General features: G+C 38.2%; 1 protein-coding gene and 1 long non-coding RNA gene across 10 annotated transcripts in view; both read left to right on the top strand.

The window, feature by feature from the left end:
- The window catches only part of LOC139968739 (anoctamin-4-like), a 103640-nt gene that overhangs the window by 57636 nt on the left and 23654 nt on the right, over window positions 1-22350 (top strand). For all 9 annotated transcript variants that reach the window (XM_071973146.1, XM_071973113.1, XM_071973136.1 and 6 more), the window contains 10 exons: window positions 807-943; window positions 1708-1762; window positions 2076-2130; window positions 2797-2909; window positions 3584-3648; window positions 4958-5092; window positions 5993-6098; window positions 16467-16527; window positions 17204-17286; window positions 17866-17928. In XM_071973146.1, the coding sequence (XP_071829247.1) occupies window positions 807-943; window positions 1708-1762; window positions 2076-2130; window positions 2797-2909; window positions 3584-3648; window positions 4958-5092; window positions 5993-6098; window positions 16467-16527; window positions 17204-17286; window positions 17866-17928 (873 nt within the window). The remainder of the gene's footprint in view (window positions 1-806; window positions 944-1707; window positions 1763-2075; window positions 2131-2796; window positions 2910-3583; window positions 3649-4957; window positions 5093-5992; window positions 6099-16466; window positions 16528-17203; window positions 17287-17865; window positions 17929-22350) is intronic.
- LOC139968811 (uncharacterized) lies at window positions 17943-22328 on the top strand. Its single transcript, XR_011793541.1, has 2 exons — window positions 17943-19141; window positions 19405-22328. It is a non-coding gene; the product is annotated as an uncharacterized lncRNA (long non-coding RNA).

Below are 22350 nucleotides of genomic sequence, written 5' to 3'. Positions count from 1 at the left end.
TAATGAGCACGGTGAACACAATGAGATACACGTAAGGGGATAAGTAAACAAGGGATGGAGAGAAGAAAGCAACAGGGGAAGAGGAGAGGTAGGAGATAAACAGTGGAGGGACAAAGGGAGGATTAAAGGAACAGGGTAGGGAATAAAAACAAAAAGATAGCAACATTGGTTTCTATTTGGCACACAACATTCAACAACAAATTATTAGAATATTTTCAGCTTGAGGAATGCAGACGGGTATATCTTGCTGTCATAGCATGATCGCAGCAAAAATGATGAAATGTTTTTGCTCTCAAAAATCTATAAAATCAGCTGTATGCTCGGCGGATAAATTTGTCTGTAATTCAATTCTTAAAAGGGTAAATTATCATTATGATTTGTTTCATAGTATTACATAGTATTACAAGGTGAACAAGACAATATAAGTCCAAATAAGTACAAATTGTGAAAGAAAGTAAACTAAGAAATCCTTTTGTTCTTAATCGAATAGAGTAGTCCCATTACACCTATAAAAGAACTATCCCCCCCACCCCCCCAAAAAATAGATAACCTTAACATGTGAAGTGGAGGAAAGGTACAGAGGATGGGGAATGTTATTTCTCATGGAGGGTGGGTCTGGTCTGTCGGTTGGAAGATAAATGGATATATGGAAATTAGTAAATTGTCAGGAATAACTGCCAACAAGTAGGGAGAGGGTGGATGGTTGTATAAATTGGTCCTGGTGTCAAAGTCAGTCATCAGGCTACCCTCATTCATCCATCCTTTATACCAACGATAATGTATGTTTTTTTTAAATTTGTTTAAAGCCAAATGACATTGATGAACCAACAAGCATCTGGAGCTGCCTCAGAAAACTACCAAATCCGTTTGCTCTCAGCGAGGATTACATCAAGCCAGAATCCAACTATTTTACTCTGGCTTTCGTCAGGGAGAGAGAATCGGAGTAAGTAGTTTTGAGTGAAAGAAGAAAAAATTTTGTTCGACCCTTCATCCACCCCTCGAACAGATAACCGAATTTTATCTTCCCTCTAGGAGTATTTTCAAATGGAATGGTACCGAGTTTTAATTTTTGCTATGAAAATAATGAAATCAATTGATCAAGAATGGCCAAACCTGTTTGCAGTTGATAAATAAAGCCTACCACAGTTTTGTAATTAAACACAGGGATATACATGGTCTTTGTCATGTGTAGTTATTTCATTTTTCTGTTACTATTTCTTGTTTTCATACTCCAGGCACCCACCCCCCCTCTCACCCCGCACTGTACTATTTACATCTTTGATATTCAATATAATGTAGAACTAATATACTATAACTATAGATTTTTAGTTTCATGTGTTTCTCTATATGAGAGATTTTGTTATTATTATGATAGAGCTGATGATGTTTGTATGTATTTAGATCCTCCTGCAAGCAGGAACAAGCCTCATAGGCTTATCAAAAGCCGCAAGCTGACCGTATCAGTGTCTCTTACATTCATATTTAACGTCCATGATTATGAATTGTCAATTGTCAACAACTCTGTAACTGGACGACATACATTAATCTTAGAGTGACTCTAACTGGGGATCTTATAATATGATGTTCCAACACCTTTCTCCTCCAGTGTAAAGTCATGTAATCAAATCATGAACAACAGATGGATTGTGATTATTCATCAACAATCTGCTATAAATGTGGTAACACGTCCTATTCTCTCCTCACTAGGTTCATCATGGATAGCAGGGATTCCTTCTTTCCCACGGCTACCCGGAGCAGGATCGTAAGTACTCATTGGGTTCTCGTCTTCCCTCATCCCACTTCCCTTTTCCCTCACAGTCACCTAACGTCACGTTTAAAACTGGTCTGAGATTCACGAGAAGTGGACAGAAATGTGAGGTCTCTTTTTGGAAAATCGTAAAAGATCATAAACCTGGAGGCCGTCACCTGTTGTACCTAGTAATATTTAGCTGATTTTTTAATAGATGGTGTGTATTACCTCTCCTCTTCTCCCTTATCGGTCTTGCTAAAACCTACTACCATGTCATTGATTTAGTAGTATCCTTCAGCCATCCTCTTGTCTGTTTTATGGACAGGTCAACGAAATCTTGGAGAAGTGCCGCTACGACCCCGATGACAAGACCAAGTTTGGTGAGTGTCAAGAGCGGTGGACTCTGTCATTTATCTTACATAAGACATCATCCCATGCTAATTATAATTTTCTTTCTCAATATTTTGAATACGTCTTCAAAGTACTTCGAAGTACTCTTGGGGTCAAGTAGGAGAATTTCAAAAGTCTATTTTGAGCTGTGGTTGTCCAGTACTGATGTGACTAAGTAAATCGTAAACAGTGTTTTTATATTTGAAAGAGAGAGAGAAAAATAAGAAAACTTGTTGGCAAACTGGGCTTATCTACTGCCAAAGGCCTGCGTAGGTGAATATACATTTAGTAATTACATTTCGTTTAGCCTCTGAACAAGATCCTACTTAGATCGAAACGTCAGGCCTTAAGTTTACAGTTTATTATAGTTGTGGTAAACTAATTTCTCTCCTCTTTTGGATTGTTCTCCTGTCTTGTGGGATTTTTTTCTTCTGAAACCCCTCCCTGCCGCCCCCTTACTGTACTACACTGGTGGCAGTAGTGGGATTTTTTCTTCTGAATCCCCTCCCCGCCACCCCCCTTACTGTAGTACACTGGTGGCAGCGGTGGGATTCGCACATTTTGTCTCTGTTTCAAGCCTAATGCCATACATGTATGCATTGCATTTTGTGGTGTAGTTTTAATTTAACAATTCTGTTCTCTTTGATACTGCTCAGGGCACGTTCACATGGTCGCCAATGGCAGCCTGGTTGCAGCTTTCCCTCTCCACGACGGTGACTGGAAGAGCGAACATTCTATGCTTACCCACGGTCCGCTAAACGATCGCCACGTAAGTGACAATCTTAGTAGGAATCCCCGAGTCTGATATTGATTGCAACAAGAGACATTGCATCAGCATCACCCAATGTTCAGTCTGTTTCGGGGAGAAATCCAGAGGTTTTTTTTTTTGAGAAATTGTTTTCTATAAACTAGTGGCTAGTTTGTAGTAATTTTGTTTTTAGGAAAGAACCAATTTGGATCCAAGTGTGATCACAGCTTGATGAACAGATTCATCACTGTGCTCATAGTTTCGGCTATCCGTAAATAATTAAGGATTGCTTTGGAATTGATACAGACATTTCTGGACACTTTGAATACAGGGATACTCTTGGTCATATCTCCTGTTGAAACAGACTAAAAATTGTGCAATTTATTTTCTTGGCGGTTCGGTTGACCTGAATTTTTAAACGTCAAGTGTGAACGTTGTGAAACATTAGGAACCTGGATTGTATTTGAAATTATGGTTTTGCATGGGAGAAGCATTTTATTGTTTTCATATTTTGTACATAAAAGGTTTGCTATTTTCAGTGTTTGATGCAGTGATGATATGCAAGGTCACCAAACTTTTGCCGAAATTGATTCGATTTGTTTCACATTATTTAAATCAAACTTACCTCCCCAAAACGGTGATTTACCTCTAATGTTTTCTCACGTTTGTCTCTCACAAACTTCTTGTTTAAACAGCTGCTTTATGAAGAATGGGCAAGCCCCAAGAAGTTCTACAAACAGCAGCCTTTGGACTTGGTCAGGTAGGAGGGATTTCTCTTCCATTATTATTATCAGAGAGAGTGAGAGAGTTAAAAATTAGATCACCAACATACAGGTATTCAGGGATGTGCCGGGTATACTGATCACCATCCTGGAGGAGGGGTCTAAGAAGGAGGGGGTGTCCCCCTCCCCTCGATTTTTGAAGGTGCTCAGATGCCAAATGCTGGCACTTGCTTTTTAAGCAGATACACTAGTTTTGCTAACAATTTACCCCGTTTTTTTTTTTTAGTGAATATATTACGTACCTGGTAAAAGTTATTAGTCAGCGAAAATCTTTAGTCTAATCACAGCCATCTTTAGTAATAGTCTATAGTTTTGGTAAGATTTCCAGTAAATTATGCACTGTTGTGATGTGTCCAACTGATCAATGTCATCATTGCCTTTCAAAACAAATCGATATTTGACATGCCCAAGTCATTGTTACGACAGATTAGCCTTATTCAGGAAAGTCGATTGTCCTTGCTATTTTGTGACATGAACCTTAATATTAGTTTTCAGACCCTGCAAGTACAAAATGACCATAGAAGCTCTGCATAGCCCAATTCCACCATTATTATATTTATTATGATTATTATTTACCAAATTTATTTAGCGCTCTTTTCATGTTTAAGCGTGTTCAAGAGCGCTTTACAATGACAATAAAATTACTGTATAGGAATAATTTTAAAAAAATATAGATTTACAGTGAAATTCCTAAAAAAGAAAAATGTGAGTTTTAAGTAAATTTAAGTAAACAGTATGACATACGTAATATAATGAATACGAAAAAATAAAATGGACGCAGCTTGAATATTAATAAAAAAAAATCTATATATCTATAAGGAATTTTTTTTTAAAAAACAATATAGATTTACAGTGAAATTCCTAAAAAGAAAAAGTGAGTTGATTAATTGATCCCACTGAATAAGTTTTAGTCTAGTGAATCCCAAGTGTAAGGGAAGCCACAACTGAGGAAGGTGAAGGGCACCCCCATATCTTCATCCACTGCAAGTGCAGTCTTTGTGAAACAAGAGTTGTTTCAAAACTCCATTTCCCAAGTTGCTAACGAGAAAGAACAAATCCACATAAGAGGCTGCATAACAACCGCTGCACAGCAGACTTATTGAAGAGGTCAACATAATCCGGTTCTAGGTGAGGTTTTTTCGAACCGGGAACCGGTTCAGCTTACAGCCAAGATGTTCGGTATCCTCACATGTCATCAATGAAAACTACCAAATTCTCTCGTGGATTTTTTTGCTCGTTTTTTTATACTACCAGTTTCCATCCTCTCTCCTTTCGATTTGTATCTAGGAGCTACTTTGGAGAGAAGATTGGTATCTACTTCTCCTGGTTGGGCTACTACACGGTTATGTTGACCTACGCGGCCATCTTTGGAATAGCCGCCTTCCTGTGGGGTTGCATCACCCTCGGATCCAATGTTAAAGTGTAAGCATTCTTCTATTGTTTTCCCTCTGTGCGATAGTTTCGCTAGAAAAACTTTACTTGTAATAGATTTAAGATATCATAAAGCCCCCTGATAATGATATAACAATAGCTGGATTAGGTTGCAACCATTTATTCCAGCATCCACTGGTACTGATGGACCCTCATGTCCCTTGATGATGCATGTGGGTAATCATTTTGACAGGAAATATCCTTTAAGTGTAGTACATATAGCTGTAATCTCCCATCACCCCTTCACCACCCTCCACTCTTACCATTACTCCTTATGAAGTTGAGTTCTGGATGCAACCTTTTCAAAAGTACAGTATTTTTGAAGGTTTTAGCATTCTGTTCGTATGTTGCTATGGGTGAAATGACTGCCTGTTAGGCTTAGTGAAATATCAAACAAAACTTTACGCGCATCAGAAGTTTGTGGTTGATTCGTCTGTGCCTGTGCGACATCACTGTTGACATCACCTTACGAGCAAAGTTGTCCTCTGGACAAAATCAACTATCCCCCCACCCTCCCCCAGCTGCCCCAATAGCATAACTTGAAACAAAAAGCTTTGGTCTCTCACAGACAATTCAATTCCTTACCATTGCTTTTTGAGGTTTATACCAAGCATATCTTTGGTAATAGGAAGTGATACTATTTTTATCCCATGACCCTCTCTCAAGTAAATTTTCTGTGATTAAAAACGTGCAGTTTTTCAATTTAATGTTGTATCAAGAATCTCTTATATATATAACTTTTGTTGTATTTTGGGGCCAGGAGGCAATTAAGCTTGTTAAGGTTGTTTTACAGTAGTAGCTTTAAAATAGAATTCTGCAATTCTATTAAGAAAATGGTTATAAAAATCAATATTTTTTGTTTTGTTTTGTTTTGTTTGTGTGTCTACACAGAGCTGAGATTTGCGACACGGAGGGTGTCGGCAGCCTCCTCATGTGCCCTCTATGCAACGAACGTTGTGACTATTGGCATCTCTCGTCGAGTTGCTTCTACTCCAAGGTATGTGAGTTTAGATGATGCGAGAAGTCACACCCCGTAAACATCCGTTTCCCAGGCATGGTTCACACGGCAGCGAGCCGCTACTAGATATCTGTCCACGCTTTGTAGTTTATGACAACGTGAAATAAATCCGGATGCGTAAACGAAATTTCCATATTTCATGTATGCTCTGTGTAGTTCATTCCTCTAAGTCTCCCAACACTAGGTCAATTACTACAATTTTCACTAAAGTCAATGTTGTCTGATGAGTCCACGCTTTGTAGTTTATGACAACGTGAAATAAATCCCGATGCTTAAACGAAATTCCCATATTTCATGTATGCTCTGTGTAGTACATTCATCTAAGTCTCCCAACACTAGGTCAATTACTACAATTTTCACTAAAGTCAATGTTGTCTGATGAGTCCACGCTTTGTAGTTTATGACAACGTGAAATAAATCCCGATGCGTAAACGAAATTCCCATATTTCATGTACGCTCTGTGTAGTACATTCATCTAAGTCTCCCAACACTAGGTCAATTACTACAATTTTCACTAAAGTCAATGTTGTCTGATGAGTCCACGATTTGTAGTTTATGACAAAGTGAAATAAATCCCGATGCGTAAACGAAATTCCCATATTTCATGTACGCTGTCACCCACAAAAAGAATGCAAGTGGCAATGCGACACATTCGCCTAGCGGCTATCCAAAATCAATATGCAATGTAAAAAAGAAATACTCCAACCAACTAATGATGCAGAACAAGTTTTATAAATTCAACTTCTTAAGTGAATAGGTATTTATTGAGGAGGAACTTTCTCCTTAAAATAATAAAAAAAAGGAACATGCAAAATAAAGGTTACAGCGTTCTGTAATACTGCTTAGGAACACGTAGGACTCCTGAATACTTAGAGATAACAGATTGCTTTGGCGCAATCTTTACCAGAGGATAACATATACTAGATTTAGCTTAACTACTGAAAAGGTTAAGACTTTCCAAAGTTTTGATACCCCTGGATCTTTTTCAATTGCGAGAGAGCAAACTGGCACGGATAAATTTAGTCTTAATATATATTAGTTGGATATTCTTTTCTCTATAAAAGAATGAGATTACCTCTTCTAGTCTGAAGAGCTTTCCCCCCTTTACATCATGAAATTCTGATTTAACATTTATCTAAAAAAAAAATGAGTTCTGAGTTGTCACTATGACGAATATTGCCTAAAGGTGTTGACAATACTTGTTGACACGTGGTTGCTGATATCAGGTTGTGGTAGGTGTTATAGTCGGTGATAAAACTATCCTCAAAAGCTTCCGGTCTTCGACCCAATGTGAGAGGAAAGTGGCACTGTATCGGAACAAAATACACAATCAGATTCTCTGATAATACTTTGTCCAAATACAATATATTAAATATGTTGCATAAATTTATAATACAAAATTTGTAACAATAAGCCATATATGAATCTTGAACAAAGTTTAGTTTGTTCCACATACAAACAAAAAATTGGTTAAACTCAAACATATATACATTCCTACTCCAAAGCTATGGTGAGCACATCATAACTCTCCTTTATGCACACTAACCTCATGTTCACTCCACTAAACATATAACCCCTCTCTGCCAAAATCACTTGAATTAATTTGTAATGCTATAAAAGTTACCATCACTATTACAATCATAGCAAACATCCACTTTCTTAAGGAAAGTCAATTAAGGCGTGACTTTTACTATCCAACATAATGAAAAATTACTACACAAAATTAAACTGACTTTTGTATGCATATTCACCTCCAAAAGTATACAAACTTTAAAGTGGTTGCATCCCAAATATTACATATACAGAACAGATTAATATAACAAGTTTCTACTTACAATGGTTCCAGTTCTTAAACTGTCAGACGAGCTCTGCAATACAGCTTTACTTTATCCGGTCAGGTGATGTACTTCCATCCCAACTCTGCCGACAAGCTGCCCTATCCAGAACACTAAATATTGTGTGATACTGGAATCTCCAGGGAAAAATTGTGTTTCAAGCTTTCACAGTTAAATGCCAGATATTAATTAAAGTATGCCAGCCCAGGCTTCAATACAGGTATCCTATATATAGGATCCTGTGCCCCATGATATGAAAATCACAATATTGTAGCTCCGTCTTTTTCAGCTAAGAGATATAGCAGGACTCAATCCGATGATGGTATTTTGGAGAGTGAATAAAAATCTTATCCAACACTCACTTCACTGGCTGGATGTGATGTCACACATAATTAATAGTGTATCAATTTGCATAACTTGGCAATACAATACATTGTCATCTTGACTATGTCCTGCCCTGGTAGGTTTCTTTTGTGTGCACTAGCTATGCTATGCTACCCTGTACCTTTGTATTATTATACTATGCCCTGACCTGGTGATGTTTCTTTTGTATACATACTCAATTATGCTACCTTGTATTTTTGTAGTGAATAGAGGGATTAGGGTTTATGTAAATTGTCCTACATCCTTGGATACTACTTTCCAACATCAACAACAACCAGCATTGACTAAAGTAAAAGTTACTAAAAAAAAACTTTCTAAAATAAACAGCTGACAGATTGACTTCTTCTGTCATACAAATACAAATTAACTAAATTATACTATTCTAATGTGACAATTAACTCCCTCCTTTAATAAAATGTGTCTAACACATTTATACACATCTCACATTAGGATATTTGTTTCAGCCTATCCTGCACTGAAATCTCCTTCAATTTCCTCTGCTTCTCCCTAAGCTTCCTGAAATCACACATTTCCATACACTATTGGAAATGAATTTCTTACAGCTCTTTGCTGATGAAGGATAAGAAATTGGCTTGCATTATTTCTGTACTTCTACTCAAGTAGTCAGCCCCTACATTATCGGCTCCCTTTATCACTTGGATGCGGTAACGATATGGCTGTAATGCCAGTGCCCACCTCATTATCCTTCCATTTGCCACTTTCGACTTCCGAATGCATGTCAATGGTTGATGGTCTGTCTCTATTACAAATTCCTTGCCATAGAGATATGGCTCAAACTTGAGTACAGCCCAGACTACGGCCAAGCATTCTCTCTCCATCACTGAGTATCTCATTTGACTCTTGTTCAGCTTTTTGCTAGCATAGGCTACTGGAAATTTTTCACCTGCAAACTCCTGAAGAAGGATCGCACCAACTCCTGTATCCGAAGCGTCTGTCCGAAGTGTGAATTCTCTGTGGAGGTCGGGGAGCTGAAGTATCGGTGAGCTTGCAAGCTTACTCTTCAGTGTTTGGAACGCCTGTTCCTGGCTCTCGCCCCATCTAATCACGTTTGGTTCCCCTTTCTTCGTACAGTTAGTCAGTGGTACTGCCACGGCTGCGAAGTTTGGTACAAACTTCCTGTAGTAACCTACCAACCCTAAGAATGATCTCACTTGAGTCTTTGTAGTTGGTCTCTCTGCTTGCTGAATGGCTTTAATTTTGTCAGGTTTGGGCTTTACTCTACCTTCTCCTATAATATGTCCTAAAAATTCCACCTCATTGTACCCAATGAAACATTTTGTAGGTCTAGCCGTCAAGTTGGCTTTCTTGATTCTTGTGAAGACTTCTTTTACTCTCTGGAGATGTTCCTCCCATGTCTGAGTGTGTATCAGGATATCATCTACATAACTATGGACATTCTCAATTCCTTTAAGAAGCTTCCTCATCACTCTGTTGAATGTAGCACCAGAATTCACAAGACCAAATGGCATCATATTGAACTCGTATAACCCATCATGAGTCACAAATGCTGTTAATGGCTTCGACTCTTTTGCCATTGGGATTTGCCAGTAACCTTTGCTCAGATCGATTTTACTGAAGTAGCAATCCTTGGATAACTTTGCAAAAATCTCTTCCTGGTCTGGAACAGGCTCAGCATCAAACTCTGTGATCATGTTAATTTTGCGGGTGTCGCAACAGGCCCTCAAAGATCCATCCGGCTTCTTTAATGCTACCAACGGACAAGCGTATGGACTTTTGCTGTGCGATATTACGCCCATCCTCAGCATACTTTGGATCTCCTTGCGGATATCATCTCGAAGAGCATGTGGTATTGGATAAGGTTTACTCCTTATAGGTGTTGTATCGCTGACTTTGATGACATGTTCACCGAGCTTTGTCTTCCCCGGTAGGTCAGTCAAACTGTCTTCAAACTCTGTCAATATTTGTTGTACCTGTTGAGTTTTTGTTTTTCCTAATTGTCCGCTGATATTCACATCAGTACTTCGCTCCTTCTGAAACATAGGTGGAAGATGTATAAGATCATCTGTGGAAAATGATTTGAGTTCAGATATACCAGATTCCTCTTGTGGTTCATCTTCTAGAACCGATGTGCAGACAACTTCATACATACTTTGTATTGGCATCTCGAACATAGTGGCTGCCACTTCACGTCTGTTATATTTCTTTAGCAGGTTGGCGTGAAATGTTTTGACCCTATGGCCAAAGTCTATTTTGTAGTTCATTGTACCAACTTTCTCCACTATTGGAAATGGTCCCTTCCACTGCATAAGTAGCTTGTTCTTATCAGTGGGGAGAAGGAGGAGGACTTCTTCTCCTACTTTCATGTTTCTTACTCTTGCTTTCTTGTTGTAGTACGTTTTGTACCTTTGTCTAGACTTCTTGAGCTCCTCACGTGCTAGTTGACATGTTTGCTCCAAACGTTCCTGTAAGTCCAACACGTACTGGTACACAGTCTTCGTCTCACTTACTTCTGATTCGCCGGTCCATAATTCCTTAAGAATCCGCATAGGACCACGCACGGTCCGCCCATATAGCAGTTCAAATGGCGAGAAGCCTGTGCTTTCCTGTGGCGTTTCCCTGTACGCAAACAGTAGGGGATCTATATATCTGTCCCAATCTTTAGGCCTTTCATCGCACATCTTCTTTAACATTGCTTTCAATGTGCCATTAAATTTCTCTACCAACCCATTGCACATGGCATGGTACGGAGTCGTGGTTAATCGGCGAATTGACAATAATCGGCTAACTTCTTTCATGACGCCAGAGACAAACTGAGATCCTTGGTCAGTTAATACTTCTTTTGGGAAGCCTAATCTTGAATAAATTCCAAGGAGTTCCTCAGCTACTGACTCAGCTTCAATGGTTTTCATTGGTACTGCTTCTGGGTATCTAGTTGCGTAGTCAACTAAAACCAATATGTATCGATGTCCACGCTCTGTGGCTGGCTTGATCGGTCCTACTAAGTCTACTGCTACCCTTTGAAATGGTTCTTCAATCAGCGGCATACTTCCTAATGGTACTTTAGTAACACGACCTTTAGGGAGGGTTCTTTGGCATACATCACACGACTGACAATACCTGGTAACGTCTGCTTGCATTCCAGGCCATGTAAAGTCACTCATTACTTTATCACGCGTCTTTTTGGATCCTTGATGACCCCTAGAATCGATTCGTGTGCTACCTTTAATACATGATCTCTGTAGTCAACTGGAACTACTACCTGCCTAAATCTGTTTCCAAATTCCACTCGAGGAGAACTAAATTCTCTGTAGAGAATGCCACTGGACTTCACATATTTATGAGTACTCCCATTTTTACTCACTTTATCATCTCCTGTTTCGGCTAACTGTCTGATTTTTTCCAAGGTGGGGTCCTGTTGTTGCTTTTCACGTAGCATGTCTGCAGTAACCTCTTCACCAATCGGGGACGATACCTTTAACTTTTTAAAGGGCTTCTCTTTTGCTTTGCTCTGACTCCTTGTCTGTGCTGCGGCAACTGTATTTGGGTCATCATCATTCCTTATTGCCATAGGCTTGGTTACATTTGGTGGTGGTTGTACTGGTTGATCCTGTGTCTGTGACTCTTCCCAATTCGGGTCTGGATTGGTAGGTTCTCGTACACCTGGGACATTCCCTAGAATTAAATCATAGACTGGATCATTCATACACAAGGCCGAAACTGAACCTGAGAAGTATGGAGTATCCACGAGTATGTTGGCAACGGGATATTGTCGTACCGTACCGTCAATCAGGATGCAAGTTTTAACGTCACCTGTCATTTGGCTGGGCTTGACGTACTGAGATCTTACAACTACACCACTGCATCCACTGTCCCGTAATACTTTAACACTTTGATTCCCTATCTTACCCATTTGAACAGGCATCGACGATAAATTCTGATCTTTACATGCGGCTGTAACTTGAGTCAATACAGTTAACTTGTGACCACAATCTAATGTGAAGAATCCCTTCTTACTTGCTTGGAATAGATGAGGATCTGGCTTTACCATCATGAATGCCCCAATGTCTGTACATGCACCGCCAGTTTCCTTTTTGTCTAGAAGGTTCTGTTCGGTCAAAGTTGAGGCGCGTTTCTCCATCATGTCACTAAATACATCTGTCATAAGAGCCATGGTTTGCATTCGCTTTGTCCTACAGTCTCTTGCAAAGTGGCCTGGTTTATCACAAATATAGCATTTCCTGGGTTCACTTCTCTGCCCAGAATACGTTTTCCCTTTCTGATTTTGTTGCTGGAACTTCTGATTGTGATTGTGGAATCTTCCGTTGTTACGATTCTGGTTCCTCGTGGAATTACTGTTTTGAGTACTTCTACTATTCTTGGAGTGACCAGGATACCAACCTCCATGTGCTTCTACATATTGATCGGTAAATTCACCCATTGTTGTGATGTTCTTCGGCTTTCTTTCTTTCAGAAATGTTTCCAAATCTTTGCTACATGAGTTCAAGAACTGCTCTCTCAATATTATGTCTTGGAGTTGTTCATAAGTAGTTACTTCCTCTAATTCCATCCATCTATGGAGATAATTCTTTAATTTTGTGACATACTTGGTTCCTGTATCTTCATGTGCAGGTCTAATATCACGAAATTTCTTCCTAAAACCATCGGCTGTAAGGTGATATGCACGTAATAAGGCTTGCTTTACCTTGTCGTAATCTTTGGAATCCTCAAGTGAAAGTGATGAATATTCAAACAATCCACAACCTTGAATAAGTGCTGAAAGACTTGTGGCCCATACAGTATCCCTATCCCAACCTTGCAATGTGGCATAACGTTCAAATCTATTGATATATGCATCAATGTCGTCTTTCTCTTGGTTGAATGGTGGCAGTTTAGGTGGTCTACTTCTTGCTGCACTACCATTACCATGATAACCTCCATTGCCTATCTGTGCTTGTGCCTCAGCTTGGGCTTGCTTTGCTTCTTCTATCTTGAGTTGTATTTCTAACTGCTTTGCCTTTTCTCTTTCTATCTTTTCTTGTCTCTGCCTATCTTCTTCTTGTTCGTGTGCATCAATCGCCCTTTGCTTAGCTCTTCGATCTCTTTCTTCATCTCGTTCTTGCTTAAGCTTGTCCCTTTCATCATCTAAGAATTGTTTTAGTTCTACACCTTTGAGACCTAACTTTTCTCCGATTGACACAAGTTTTTCTAACTCTAGTTGACTAGTCATGACTAATGTATAACAATGACAATGTATTGAAACCAATTACTGATGCCTGCAGTTTAGTTTAGAGTGCGCGCAATTTATAGTTACATCCGACAACAATGTAATTTCATATCATAGGTAACACAGTTGTACGATTAAACAACAATGATACACTAATTGTGTAAGTGGATTTCACGTCTGGCATAAAACATGTAAAATACAAAACACAATTAACTACTTGCCAACCAACATTACGTTAGATGTTGCTTCAGTTCTTGTCGGGACCGCCAGTAAGACGCTAGAATGGAAGTACACAGGTAGACCGACCAAATAAGAGCTGCTCTTGCGGAATTCGTCTGCGAATACAAGTAAATACAAACAATTAATATACATATAATTCACAGGTTGAATTTTATGACACCAACCAGTTATGTATTTTTCACTTCTGTCAAAGAAAATGCTTATGCTTAAATCTTGGATAGAATTCCCGGACAGGCCCCCATTTAATTGTCACCCACAAAAAGAATGCAAGTGGCAATGCGACACATTCGCCTAGCGGCTATCCAAAATCAATATGCAATGTAAAAAAGAAATACTCCAACCAACTAATGATGCAGAACAAGTTTTATAAATTCAACTTCTTAAGTGAATAGGTATTTATTGAGGAGGAACTTTCTCCTTAAAATAATAAAAAAAAGGAACATGCAAAATAAAGGTTACAGCGTTCTGTAATACTGCTTAGGAACACGTAGGACTCCTGAATACTTAGAGATAACAGATTGCTTTGGCGCAATCTTTACCAGAGGATAACATATACTAGATTTAGCTTAACTACTGAAAAGGTTAAGACTTTCCAAAGTTTTGATACCCCTGGATCTTTTTCAATTGCGAGAGAGCAAACTGGCACGGATAAATTTAGTCTTAATATATATTAGTTGGATATTCTTTTCTCTATAAAAGAATGAGATTACCTCTTCTAGTCTGAAGAGCTTTCCCCCCTTTACATCATGAAATTCTGATTTAACATTTATCTAAAAAAAAAATGAGTTCTGAGTTGTCACTATGACGAATATTGCCTAAAGGTGTTGACAATACTTGTTGACACGTGGTTGCTGATATCAGGTTGTGGTAGGTGTTATAGTCGGTGATAAAACTATCCTCAAAAGCTTCCGGTCTTCGACCCAATGTGAGAGGAAAGTGGCACTGTATCGGAACAAAATACACAATCAGATTCTCTGATAATACTTTGTCCAAATACAATATATTAAATATGTTGCATAAATTTATAATACAAAATTTGTAACAATAAGCCATATATGAATCTTGAACAAAGTTTAGTTTGTTCCACATACAAACAAAAAATTGGTTAAACTCAAACATATATACATTCCTACTCCAAAGCTATGGTGAGCACATCATAACTCTCCTTTATGCACACTAACCTCATGTTCACTCCACTAAACATATAACCCCTCTCTGCCAAAATCACTTGAATTAATTTGTAATGCTATAAAAGTTACCATCACTATTACAATCATAGCAAACATCCACTTTCTTAAGGAAAGTCAATTAAGGCGTGACTTTTACTATCCAACATAATGAAAAATTACTACACAAAATTAAACTGACTTTTGTATGCATATTCACCTCCAAAAGTATACAAACTTTAAAGTGGTTGCATCCCAAATATTACATATACAGAACAGATTAATATAACAAGTTTCTACTTACAATGGTTCCAGTTCTTAAACTGTCAGACGAGCTCTGCAATACAGCTTTACTTTATCCGGTCAGGTGATGTACTTCCATCCCAACTCTGCCGACAAGCTGCCCTATCCAGAACACTAAATATTGTGTGATACTGGAATCTCCAGGGAAAAATTGTGTTTCAAGCTTTCACAGTTAAATGCCAGATATTAATTAAAGTATGCCAGCCCAGGCTTCAATACAGGTATCCTATATATAGGATCCTGTGCCCCATGATATGAAAATCACAATATTGTAGCTCCGTCTTTTTCAGCTAAGAGATATAGCAGGACTCAATCCGATGATGGTATTTTGGAGAGTGAATAAAAATCTTATCCAACACTCACTTCACTGGCTGGATGTGATGTCACACATAATTAATAGTGTATCAATTTGCATAACTTGGCAATACAATACATTGTCATCTTGACTATGTCCTGCCCTGGTAGGTTTCTTTTGTGTGCACTAGCTATGCTATGCTACCCTGTACCTTTGTATTATTATACTATGCCCTGACCTGGTGATGTTTCTTTTGTATACATACTCAATTATGCTACCTTGTATTTTTGTAGTGAATAGAGGGATTAGGGTTTATGTAAATTGTCCTACATCCTTGGATACTACTTTCCAACATCAACAACAACCAGCATTGACTAAAGTAAAAGTTACTAAAAAAAAACTTTCTAAAATAAACAGCTGACAGATTGACTTCTTCTGTCATACAAATACAAATTAACTAAATTATACTATTCTAATGTGACATACGCTCTGTGTAGTACATTCATCTAAGTCTCCCAACACTAGGTCAATTACTACAATTTTCACTAAAGTCAATGTTGTCTGATGAGTCCACGATTTGTAGTTTATGACAAAGTGAAATAAATCCCGATGCGTAAACGAAATTCCCATATTTCATGTACGCTCTGTGTAGTACATTCATCTAAGTCTCCCAACACTAGGTCAATTACTACAATTTTCACTGAAGTCAATGTTGTCTGATGAGTCCACGCTTTGCAGTATATGACAACATGAAATAAATCCCGATGCGTAAACGAAATTCCCTGATTTTATGTCTGCTCTGTGTAGTTCATTCCTCAAACTATTTCAACACTCGGACCAATTACTACAATTTGCTCTAAAGTCAATGTTGTCTGATAAGTTTAGCCACTTTTAACATCTTTTCATCTCTCTTTCCAGCTAACGTACCTGTTTGATAATGGCGCAACGGTCTTCTTTGCTTGTTTCATGTCTCTATGGGGTAAGTGCAGAAAAAAAAACCTTCTATAACCTTGTATGAAAAATTACTTTCTTGAAGGGGAGAGGTGGTAGTGACACTTTACTATACATGTGAGTGACTTGTAACCATCTGACAAGGTTACTGGGGTGGGGGAGGAGGGGGGAGGTGTCGGAAGGGATCGTGGAGTAGTAGACCAATGGGGGTGTATGAAACACGTCATTTAACAAATGTCAAAACATTGTTCAAAATCATATAATGTGAAATAGCTAAAGAGGTGGTTATCTATCAACTTTATTTTATTTTTCCATTGGCACAGAGGCATGGCAAGAGATATGGAGGGGCAAAAGGTGCGGGGGGGGGAGGGGTATATGTACAATATTGTATACGTTTTGCATAACAAATGCATTGTGTCAGGGCTAAAACTGTGTCAGCCAATAGGATTTTCATAAGCATTTATCCTACGGTTCATAAAGTTCATAAAGAAGATTACATGTGTTTCATTACCGTCATCACCATCAGCAGCATTATTATAGGGTCAACAAATGGTCAGACCCTACAACTGTCAAATATATTCTCTTGTTTCTTTGATTTTGTTAGAATTACATATCATGGGGAATATTTTTTGCCAAACATCTCGTTTAGAATTGAAGCTATCGTAACACATTCACTCATCTCGCTCGATTTTCTCTCTCTCCAGCCACGATGTTCTGTGAGTTCTGGAAACGGCGTGAAAACACCATCGCCTACGATTGGGATCTCTTTGGCTTCGAAGAGAATGAGGTAACCGTAGCGACCGAATGCCCATTACAAATCATAAGGATTTTGTATGATAACATCCCTATCATTGTTTATAAATCATTATTTCATTTCTTTGTAAAGTAATAGTTTCTTCATAACACAAAATAGACTATTATTGCAGTGTTATTGTTGACCTGTTTCTTCTTTGCAAATTGTTCATTTAAGCATTTGTGGCTTGTGAGGGGGAGGGGGGGTGGGGTGACCCAGGGTGGTAACCTTCAGTTTGAGGTCTGTTATCTTTTCCAAGATTATGGTTCACTTGTAGTATTCAAAAAGGAACAATAAAAAAAGAACTTGAGGAATTATTCCTATTCTACCTCTTCTGTTAGAAGGTGTCTTGTCAAATATCCTACTATGATAACCAGCTTAGAATCTTGTCAAAAGTCCTATTACTATAACTAGTTTGGGAGGCAGTTCTTTGTACAATGTAACCAGTGAATATATGTTTGACGAGGGAAGCGGAATGGCTTGTTGCACTGCTTCACTTCAGATGACAATCCAGTTACCAGTCTCACCCTAATAACCTTCAATTTGTTTCACTTTTATCCTTTCGTTGATCAGGAAAACATTCGTCCAGAGTTCGAAGCCAAAGCCCCAGACAAGAGGATCAGTCCCATTACCAAGGTATGTTTGTCAGTGTGTTTGTCAGTGTGTCAGTGTGAGGTATGTTTGTCAGTGTGTTTGTCAGTGTGTCAGAGTGTGAGGTATGTATGTGCGTGTGCGTTTGTTTTGTATTCTGATCGAGGACTTGAACAAAAGAATTCCAGGTTCTCGGTTGTGATTTCTAAAGAATCACCACATCCTCGGAAGAATTCTATTGTATGGGGTATTGTTAAGGTTAGGGTACGTGGATTTGAACAATGGAAAATACAATGGGATCCTTGGTCTGAATGTAATACAAACATGTGCGTTTGTTTTTCTATCTGACCGAGGACTTGAACAAAAGAATTCCAGGTCCTCCGTTGTGATTTCTAAAGAATCACCACGTCCTCGGAAGAATTTCTATTGTATGGGGTATTGTTAAAGGTTAGGGTACGTGGATTTGAACAATGGAAAATACAATGGGGTCCTCGGTCTGAATGTAATACAAACATGTGTGTGTGTCAGTGTGTGAAGTCTGTTTGTCTTTGCTAGCTGCCGATCGAATACAGTCATGAAGCCATGTGGATGAAAATGAGGTGTGTAGCTTTAAAGTTGACGTTTTCATGACATAGGGAATGAGGTCTCTTAAGGTAGCTGTTGATTGGACTTGTTATCTGTGTGGATAGGAATGAGGTCGCTTTGTTTTAAGCAAGCTATTTGGGTGGACATGTTCACGAATATGTGTGGATATGAATGAAACCACTTTGTTTAAGCGAGCTATTTGGGTGGACGTGTTCATGTATCTGTTGATAAGAATGAGGTTGCTTTGCTTTAAGCGAGCTATTTGGGTGGACGTGTTCATTAATCTGTTTGGAAGAGAATGAGGTTGCTTTGTTTTAAGCGAGCTATTTGGGTGGACGTGTTCATGAAACTGGTTGAGATTGAAGTTGCTTTGTCTAAACTAGCTTTGAAGTGGACATATATCTATGTGGATCAGTTTGGTCTCTCTGTTTAAAGTAGTAGTCAAGTTGGACGTATTGCCGAGCTCTGTGTGGATAAGACTGAGGTTACTAAGTCCATAAAGCTAGCTTGTTAAGGGGATGTATTTTTGTTATTCTGAATCTGAATCATTGAGAATGAGTCCTTTTGTCCACGCTAGCTGTTATATGAGCATATGTTCATGAATCTTTGTGGAAGAGAGGGAATTCTCTTTGCCTAAGCTAGCTGTTAAGTGGACATAGTTTGGATAAGAAAGGTGTATGTTGTTATGCTGGGGTTTGGTGGACATGTTTTCTATGAAATCTCTTTGTCTAAGCTAGCTGTTAAGTGGACATGGTTTTAAATCTTCATTGATAAGAAAGGTGTATGTTGTCTATGCTGGGGTTTGGTGGACATTTTAATGAATTTCTATGAACGAGAATGAATTGCTACTTGAACTTGTTTGAATGGGAATGAGGTCTCTTTGTCTAAGCTAGCTGTTAAGTGGACATGGGTTTAAACTCTTCATGGATAAGAAAGGTGTATGTTGTCTATGCTGGGGGTTTTGGTGGACATGTTTTCTATGAGATAGCTTTGTCTAAGCTTGCTGTTATGTGGACATGTTTGTGAAATCTATGTGGCTATGAATGAGATCGCTTTGTCCAAACTCTAATAAGCTATTCGATAAGACTCGATGGATTTGATGTCTGCCTTGTTTAAGCTAACTTGTTTGTAGCAGAAATATATGGACATAGTGAGATAGTTTGGCTATGTTTTCTGGGTGAATTTTAGTTATATTTCTTTACTCTATGACTATGTTTCTTGCTGAGGACACAAGTTCGTTTGGCGACATGTGTTCAAAAAACAAATGTGAAATCATTAACGTTGGTTAGGCCGTGTGAAATTCCCCATGCCAGACTGAGGCACGTTATTGCTATGAGCAGTGTTTAGTGCAAATGTTTTATGTGTCCGAGAAATGCAATTAAGGTCTGGTTGGATAGGCTAGCTAATGAGTAGCCATGTTTATTTGCTTACTGGACGGCATGTGTGTGAGTAATACAATCTAACATAGTAATGCAGGAAAAGGTATGAAAAGTTTTTTTTTTTTACCCTAAATGAATAGTTTTTTTGAATAAAGCCCAAGTTTTTCTATCTACAAAAAAAGAAAGAAAAAAACCAGAAAAGAGGCAAAAGGCCACTAAAAGAAAATGATCCTTTCCTGGAAAACGTTACTTCTGTGACCAACCTTTCCTTTCTCGACTCAGAAGTTAATTATAAAATGAGATTCATAGAAATGAAAACGAGGATTTAATGACATTCATGCTATTACAATGAATTGACTCATTGTTTTAGTGAATAGATCATCGTTAGGAATATTGTCTGGATTATAGAAACGCTTCCCTGTCAATAAAATTTTGAGCACGTGTATATATATTTGTCAGAATTATGATTTTATGCAATGATATCTTCTTTCATTACAATTTAAAAAATATGCAGATTAAAAAAATCCTGTTTTCTTATTACAAATTTTCTTTGCTTGCATGTAATGTTGTTTTTGTTTTTGTTTTGTTTGTTTTGTCTTGTCTTGTTTTTATGTTTCATCTGTGTTCTGATTACTTGTCCATGTGCACTGCTTTTCATAAAGTTCACAAATTGAACAACAAACCCAAAAAACACAGCTACACCTTCACCTAATACCTCCAACTTACCCCTCCCCCCCCAGCACCTCACCTACCCCTTGCCTTATAATCCCATTACATGCTCTTCTGGTCTAGCATTTGCTGTGATATGGTGAGACAATAATAGAGTGACCTGTAGAGTTCATAAAACAATAAGAGAAAGAAAAAAAAATTATTTAAAATCCGTTACTAACGAGCCTGCAGTTTCAAGATAACGAAGGATTGAAAAGTGGAAATGAAAAGTCACATAAAAAGTCACATAAAAAGTTGACATAAGAAGTTGACATAAAAAGTTGACATGAAAAGTTGAAAAGTTGACGTTAAGTACAAACAAGTTTTATGACAAAGTGGATTTTCTCAATTTTCAAGCAATTTCGACTCAAAACTATTTGAAAACTTGATCAGCTGACACCTCCATCATGCATTAGCTGTAGGTTGCATTCCAAAAACCTGCCGTTTTTTTGGTGCCAAACGGCAGGTTTCTTCCAGTTGGTTAGCCGAGTGATGGGTCCCATCTTTTCGCACTTTAGTTGAGCTGCCTATCCATCGGTAACGCAACTCATCACACAGCTGGTAGCCAAGTCACTATCAGTTTTCAGTGCAGTGCACCTATTCGTCGGCATACTATACGGTTACAATAGTAGTGTAACAAATAAACTTGATGATGCGAATGTTTTAGAGATTTGCACGGTGCAAATGTATCAATATTCCGCATTAGTTAAAAACTATGTTTGGGAAGGAGAAAAGAATTCATATCAAAAATATTTATAAAAAATCCTAAACTAAAAAGAGTATCTAGAACCTCCACAATCTCATCACGTCAAAATATGTGTAACTAAAACCTGCAGCAGATTAATAGCTATAATGGAGATGGTTCTACGCGCACTGTACATGTTGTGTGTGTAGTTATACGGTAGTATCAAACAATAGCAATCTCTTACAAGTAGTTCTGGCTAAAATGATAGGGAGTTCAAGGCAAGGTGTGAGTGAACAAATCAACTCTTCCAAACTAAACTCACTGATCCCAGTCAGATTGCAGGAGAGATAAAGTTTCAGTTTAAAGTTGAGGTCAAGAGAGCTGAAAAATGCAACCTATGGTTAATGGGCTGATTCTTGTCATGATCATGATCCCACTCTCACATTAACAGTAACAATTTCAACACAGCCACCATTTTTGCCCCTTCCTTCTCCCCCTCCCCCCACCTCCCTTTCCACCGCACCCTCAAGTACCTCTGACTGGCCAAGTCAAGCAGTGAATAGAGTTTGTGCTTTTTGGTTTGTGGGCAATGTTTGTCATGTCTGTCTGGTATGTCTTGATCGTAGCTTGATGATTCATAAACCTCATTGTTATTTTTATTTGGCTATTTTCAAGCACTTCACTTGGAATGCAACCTAAATGAAAATGCTTTTGAACTTTTTTAGAGGTTTTTTTGAAAGAAAATGTGTGAAATTTTGTCACAGAAAACCTGGATGAGCTTCAAAAGGAATTAATACTAATGAGTTTTACATAATGGAAGGGAAGAAAATAAATGTGGTTATTCTCATCGAAAGTTAACTTATTTCTGGTCACATCAGTAGCTTTTGAAACATTAACAGTGGTAGCATAGATGCAGGCTAGCATCCACACAGACGTGTGGCTGTGCAGTGTTAGTCAGTGGCTATTAATATTAACTTACAACAGTTCTTCAATTGTCAACTTGACCACATTTCACCGTCATGGATATCAAGCTTGAAATATAACTAATAACTTTGTTGGGAAAATAGCTTTCACAATACGAAAGCAGAGCAATAGACCCTCGTCTCTTTT

This window comes from Apostichopus japonicus, chromosome 1 (genome assembly GCF_037975245.1).
Source record: "Apostichopus japonicus isolate 1M-3 chromosome 1, ASM3797524v1, whole genome shotgun sequence".
Classification (NCBI taxonomy): Eukaryota; Metazoa; Echinodermata; class Holothuroidea; order Aspidochirotida; family Stichopodidae; genus Apostichopus; species Apostichopus japonicus.
This window is presented reverse-complemented; position numbering and strand designations above follow the sequence as displayed.